General features: G+C 49.4%; 1 protein-coding gene across 1 annotated transcript in view; it reads left to right on the top strand.

The window, feature by feature from the left end:
* Positions 1-231: 231 nt before the first annotated feature.
* RAD54L (RAD54 like) overlaps positions 232-6,629 on the top strand; it is a 27,030-nt gene continuing 20,632 nt past the window's right edge. The window contains exon 1 of the mRNA XM_085308198.1: positions 232-264. Coding sequence (XP_085164324.1) covers positions 232-264 — 33 coding nt within the window. The remainder of the gene's footprint in view (positions 265-6,629) is intronic.

The following is a 6,629-nucleotide window of genomic DNA, read 5'->3' as shown; positions in this document are numbered from 1 at the left end:
AGGGGCCAAACCACTCTCCTAAGAAACCWGCCCTGTTTCTCTATGGAGCTCAGCCAGCAGGGAGGGAAGCAATTTTACCTGTCTTAGAGAAAAACATATTGGCAACAAAGTCTTTTTTTTTTTGGTCATGCAAGCTGATAAGCACATATTTTAAATGTGGTTGAGGATTCTTGGCAGCTTAACTGCTTARAAAGTGAATCCGTGTGCATGTGCATGCTTGTGTGTGTGCGTATGTTCTCCTTCAACTTTCACATCCAGACTAYGGTGAGTGTCTCTCTGTAGATCATTAAAGTGGTGTGATGGAAGTACCTGTCCTGGGAAGATGATTGCAGTTCTCTTTGTTTCAGTCCTGGTCCTGCAGCTGAATTTGCACAGACACATATTTGTATCTGTGGGTGGCACCCATGAATACAGCTTAAAAGAATTGTGATGGCTGGTTGGGTGGCCAGTGAGGACCCAGTACGATCGGGGTCTGTCTGTCTCCCTTCCCTGAGRCTACATCATGCCCTTGGATTTGTTCTGCAGATCTCTGAGTGCTCTGTAAATGGCTGAGCTTGGCAAGGAAAATTGCAATTGATTGTAAATTTCTTGCAAAAATGGAGCTTCAGAAGGGCCAAAACAATTTGCAAAATCAAGCCAAATTTGGGCAGCCATTTCAGCTTCCCCTCCTCCCCCTTAAGAAATAAGGGATGTGTTTTGGAAGTGCCAACAGTGACTATGACGTTTTCAAAAAACAGGCTGTTTTATATTTGCAGGTTCGGTTGTTGGCTTGCCTGTGTTTAAAAAGGGAGATAAGAAAGGCTAATTAGCTTATAAACAAAACAGTACATTTTGCTTTGCATTGAATGAAATGTTTTGTTTTGATTCAAAACCTGAGTCAGACTGATGCATTTTCAAAAACACTCCTGCAAAACAACAATAATTTAGAAGCAAATGTGGGGTAGGGAAAATACTTTGCGGGGAGGGCCKTCTTAAAGGAAGAGTGGGTGCCTGAAAGCAGTGCCTCCTCCAGCCAATGCCGCAAACCTGAATACGAATCAGCTGCTTATTAACTGTCAAGTTAGTGACACAGACTGTGGTTAAGGCTGCACRCAGCAGCAATGTGGAAGGAGAAGGTCCCAGGCTTTGCCACAGGCCTTGGTACCTGAAGGAGCTTGTTCTTTTATCTTGGGAATATGGCTTGGCCCATATCCTTCTTTTGTCTCCATGTCACTCCGCTCCTTTCTGCCCTTCCTGGTTTTCATGCCAGTGCTGCACAGCTCAGCATGGTGCGGAGGTCTCTGCCCTTGGGAGGGAGGTCTTCTTGACTTCAAACGCAGGGCCAAGGAGGCATCTGGAAAGGCGTGATCAAACCCATGACAAAGAAACCAGGGACACAACTGTTCTGGGTTTCAAAGCTCACTGGAATAGTGGACATGGAGATTTCTCAGCCCCGGATCTTGCTGCTCCTTTCGGCTTTGCTGCTTTATGGAAATAGGACTTTGTGTGTCTCTTTTTGTCAATAAATAAGATTAGAAAAGATTTATTTTTTCTTTTCTGACAATAAAAAAGATTAGGTACCAGTTGGGCCAAAGGGACAGCAGTCATAAATGAATAAAAAGAAACCATGAAATCYAATGCATAGCGCCTGATGGCAAAGAGCCCCGAGACAGAGGCCGGGCAGCAGCTCAGCTGTACTAGCCTGCTCTGCGACAGCAGGGCTGCGCCTTCGCGTGCGCTTGTGAGCGTCCGGGGGTCCGGGCGGGAAGGCTGAAGTGGTCGCTGTCCCCGTCTGCATGAGCTACCCCTCCGATGGAGGCTGCAGCAGGGATGGCTGCGTGGGATATGGGTCCCTCCTAGCCACAGCACCTGGCAGAGGAGGTAACCTCAGCTCGGTGCTCAGCTGCTGTGGCAGATCCAGAGCTCCTTCATGTACAGCTCAGTTACCAGACGGCCGGGGGTGGGAACTCTGTCAGCCGCCTGACTTGAATCAGTCTGGACTCATGATTCAGTTTTCTTTTCTGTGACATCTGTGAAAACATGCCGAAAGCAGTTGCAATGCGGAGATCCTCTCTGTAAACCTCTGCCTCCAACTAGCATGCAGTGTACAGCTTGGCTGCGTGTTGAATAGCACCTGACCTCAGGAAAGCTAAAAGATTTTTCTCTCTGAAGTTAATTTTTTTAAAGCACTTAATGTTTCATCTCTCTCAGTAAGTGGCTTTGGTGGAAGGGCATTTGAGCTATCTCTGACAGTGATGAAAGGGGATTACAACTCCAGCTGACAGCAAGTTGGTAGAATCATACCCAGTTTCCCTCTCGTGGTTTGCAAAGAAATTAACTTGGATAGATATTTAAATAATTATTTTTGCAGCTGAGTATGTCCAAACTATACTGGTTTGCTGGGGTCTTGATCTTGCAATCCCAGTCCATTCAGACCTTCACCTGACAGGATCCAGATGGCATCGCTGAATTTTGTCAAAGCTGTAACTCTGCTCTTATTATCCTGATTATAGGTTTTGCCTCCACTTTTTGTTACAGCATGGCTGAAGCTGTTAGACAAGGTCTGAGGTTTGCCTCCACTAGGAGACATTTTCTCACATTATCTTTCACTCATGCTGTTTTCTGTCTGCCACTAAGATCACAAGCTCTCTCGAGGGGACAGAAGGCTGTGAACTCTCTTGGGCAGGCCTGTCTTTATATGAGGCCCTGATTTCTGCAGTGTGTTTCCTAAAAGCTGCTATGTGAAACTGGGGGACGCCTATGCTCCAGAGCAAGAGGGAGGGGCCTTTCTGGAGGAAAAAAGAAAAAAAAAAGGTGATTAAAGAAGGAAGGTCCCCTAAATCAGAGATGTCACCGGAGAGCTGCTGCATCAGCCAGGACCTGGATGGAATAGGAACCGGGAAGGGAGGAGAGGGATGCTGGGCTCAGGGTGCTGGGGAAGGCGCCTCTGCTGTGAGCCAGGGCAGCCTGCACCAGGCTGTCTCTCAGTACACAATCCCTCTCTGTAGGACCCTGGGTTTCACTGCTGTCTCACACAAGGGAGAGCGATCCCTCAGCCTCATGCACATATAGGGGTGGAATGGGGAAGGTGATCAGATACCTGGTCTCAGCACCAAATAGGTGCAGGGCCTGGTCACTGCAGTGTGCTGTTGGCTGACTCCAAGCAAGTGTCATAAATTAATGCCATGGTRGCAACTGGAAGTAAGGCTCAGTTTGACAGTTTTAGGGCTGTTCCTTGTCTAATCCTATAGATTCACTGAGAAAGATGCTCAGCRTCATCTCTTCTCCTTGCTCGTACCGGAGGGACTCAACATCCTGCAGAGATGGCAAGGGAAATCACAGGATTATTCCCCATGGTGATTATTATCCTGTGATCTCTCAGGGCTGTATAAATGGGAGCTGATTACAGCCAGAAAAGGAGTAAATTGTGTAATTAGAAAGATAGAAGTTGGGGGAGAGTTACCTCTACCTGAAGGCGCTGGTTTGGAGAGAAGAGTGGGAATGTGAGTGCTGAGTGTCTCCTCGGATGGGATCCACAGTGCTGGAACAGCTCAGTGTGCTGCTGACCTTGTTGCTGACTGCTTGTCACCTTGGGCAAGTCCTTCAGGCTTTCTCTCTGGAGAAAGAAAGGAATATTCCTTTTCGTTTTATCTCTTATCCAGCATTGTTTGGGGCTGGGAATATCTCACAGTATGTATTTGTACCAAACATAATGGGATCTCCTGTGCATCTACCCATCTTGTTACAGGCTTGCAGCCTCACGGTGGTGTTTGCTTAGGGGTGGGCTAGCCATCCTAGGTGTTGGCATCACCCCAAATGTTCCTCTGGGACCTTTTCATGAATTGTTACAACAGAAAAGCCGTAATAGGAATGAGTTGTCATTATTTCTGTGTTGGGTGTAAGACGACTTCAGATCTTTCCTGTTGCTGTAGCATTAATGTCTACACAAAGCAGGGAAAAACATATTGCCTCCCCTTCCTCTTATTATTGATCCAGCCTGCCTAGGCCAGAAAATGTGTCTCTTCCCCTAACAGGCAGAAAGCACAAAGCTGAATGGCTTTCTAAGCTGTGGTGAGGGAGGCTATTAATGTGAATATTATTCATGCCAGGAAAAATAGCCAATTACCTTCCTATAGAACCACTCTCTGCCCAGTGAGCCAGTAATTGCAACATCTAACATTAGTCACTGAGCTCTGAAAGCACTTCAGAAATAAAACACTGACAAATGCATTTGGTCTTAAAAGAGAAAGCTAGGAAAAAAAAATAAGGTGCTAGATCTTCAACTGGTGTAAATGTGAGGAATCTATGCCTACTTGCACCTCAGAAGTCCTGAAGCTGCAAGAATTTGGCTTTATGTTATACACACTCTTATTTTATGGTCTGTATTTTAAAGGTGCATAAGGAAGCCCTTTTAAGAACTGCACTGATGAGGCATTGTATGGTGAACTGCTTGCTGTCTTGACTGCACTGAAGGTCAGGCTCCATTCCTGCCTGCCTCTGGTTGACATGGCTGCTTCGTGGCCAGCATCTGGAGAACTGGCGTGTTTCCTGAGATATATTAATGCTCTTGGTGACCAAGGCCTCTAGGAACCCACATGCTCCTAGTTCTACTAAAGGGCATATCTTGTATTATGGACTATATTGCTCTCCTACACAGAGATGCAATAGCCCCATCCACTGGGGCATCTGCTGAGACACTGCACTAAAGAGCGAATTTTGCTTTCYACTGTTCTTATATAAAACTAAGAAGGACTGGAATAATTTTGTGGTTATTTGGGGTTTCCTCTGGGTAGCCAAAAGGAGAATTTAGCTGGGTGTCTCCAAAATCCTGTGGTTTTTCAATTTGTAAGAAGTCTGTCCTATAACTGCGTAATGARCATCAGTCATAATTTATCATCTGTCTGCTGTGATCCATGGAACAAGGAGAACAGACTCATTTTTTCCTGAGGACTAACCAGCCCTTCRCTTCCAAGGAAAACAAATGTACTCCTAAATTGCTGCTGCTGTGGGTTTGCTTTTCACCCTAAATGCCAGAAATGCCCTTGAGAATGTACCAAAGGCATTGTGCTTTTTTYGGTCTGTGTGTGCACAAATGGATGCTGGTCTCATGGCTTTCAGGTCAGCTGTACCCTAAACAGGTAAATATGTAAAATAATGAGTGTAAAATTCTTATTTTGTGGTTAGGTTTTGAAAAGGGAATCTAGAGAGAAGGTGCCTCCTACTCCACTGAGCTCATCCCTCGGCATGAAAGGTCACCAGTTTGTGACAACACCCACACTTTCTTTCCTGCTAACAGGAGTCACTGCAGCTACAAGCATCTGGGTTCAGAGGCAACATCCAACCTACTTCACTTTTAAATCTCAAGCCCAAACCTTAACACCTTTGTAGTATTGTTCTCAGAGACCACCAAAAGCCCTGCCAACGCTCTTCGCCTCCCTCCACTTAGGCTGTAGCAAGGCTCTGGGGTTGAAGGGGAGTCACGCGGGTTGAGACCTCTGGCAGACACACCTCCCAGGGCAGAAGACAGAGCTACARCTCAAGCAGGAGGGCAGCAGCCCTGCCAAACTGCCCCACTCCTTCTCTCGACCGGCGCGGGCGGTTTCGGGGAGTTTGTAGTATCGAAGATGTCACATGTATTTTCCTGCCAGCACCTGATCCTTGATATTGACAGAGCATTAGCAAGGCTTCATTAGCTGCACGTAATGACACATGACACGGCGCATTAGGGCTCCTGCTCAGGCTGATGAGGATTCACAGCTGCTGTCCTCTGTGGGAGGGTCCTACTTGCCCGGCTGCGTGCAGGAAATCTGCCTAGAAACTCGGGAAAAGGCAGGATCGCTGCCAGCGGGGAAGAGCCAGAGCACACCCACCCGCTGCCTCTGAACAGAGCGTCCACGCTGGGTGCGCGGAGGCGCCCGAGGGAGCCCGTCAGGCTCAGGCCCGGCTCTGTGCGAGCGCCGGGGAGGCTGCGCAGCCTGCGGACGTGACTGGGCTGCTTCCCGGGCTGGCTCCTGCGGACGTGACTGGGCTGCTTCCCGGGCTGGCTCCCGTCTGCGAGCGGGGAAGCTGCTCCCAGGGCTTCTCCGGGCTTGTAACGCTGAGCGCTGCCCGCTCCAGGCCCGGAGACGGCCCGCTGCCCCGCTGCAGGGCCAGTCTGCCGGGCAGGCTGTCAGCCCATCAGTCCGTCCGTCCRTCCATCCGTCAGTCTGTCTGTCAGGCAGTCTGTTTGTTGGTCAGTTGGCCCAGTCTGTCAGCCCATCAGTCCACCAGTCAGTCTGCCAGTCAGCCCATCCATCAGTCTGTCAGTCCATCTATCAGCCAGCCATTCTGTCTGTCAGTCCATCCCTCAGCCAGTCATTCTGTCAGTCTGTCCATCCCTCAGTCAGTCAGTCATTCAGTCAGTCTGTCCATCCCTCAGTCAGTCAGTCCATCCGTCCGTCCGTCCCTCCCTCAGCCCTCTCTCGCCCCTCCTGTCCCTCTGTCCCTTTCCCTCCTCCCTCAGCCGAGCCCAGAGCGGGTCGATGCGGCCCAGCCGGTTCTGCGCTCGCTTGGCCACCCCTGGCGCTCCGGAGGAGGGGCGGGGCAGGGCCCGCCCCGCGCCTTTCCCGCCTCCGGGACGGCGCGCGCGAACCGGCTCGCGCGCCGCCAGC

Source organism: Rhea americana, unplaced genomic scaffold (assembly GCF_003343005.1).
Source record: "Rhea americana isolate MKP2758 unplaced genomic scaffold, rheAme1 scaffold_27, whole genome shotgun sequence".
Classification (NCBI taxonomy): domain Eukaryota; kingdom Metazoa; phylum Chordata; class Aves; order Rheiformes; family Rheidae; genus Rhea; species Rhea americana.
This window is presented reverse-complemented; position numbering and strand designations above follow the sequence as displayed.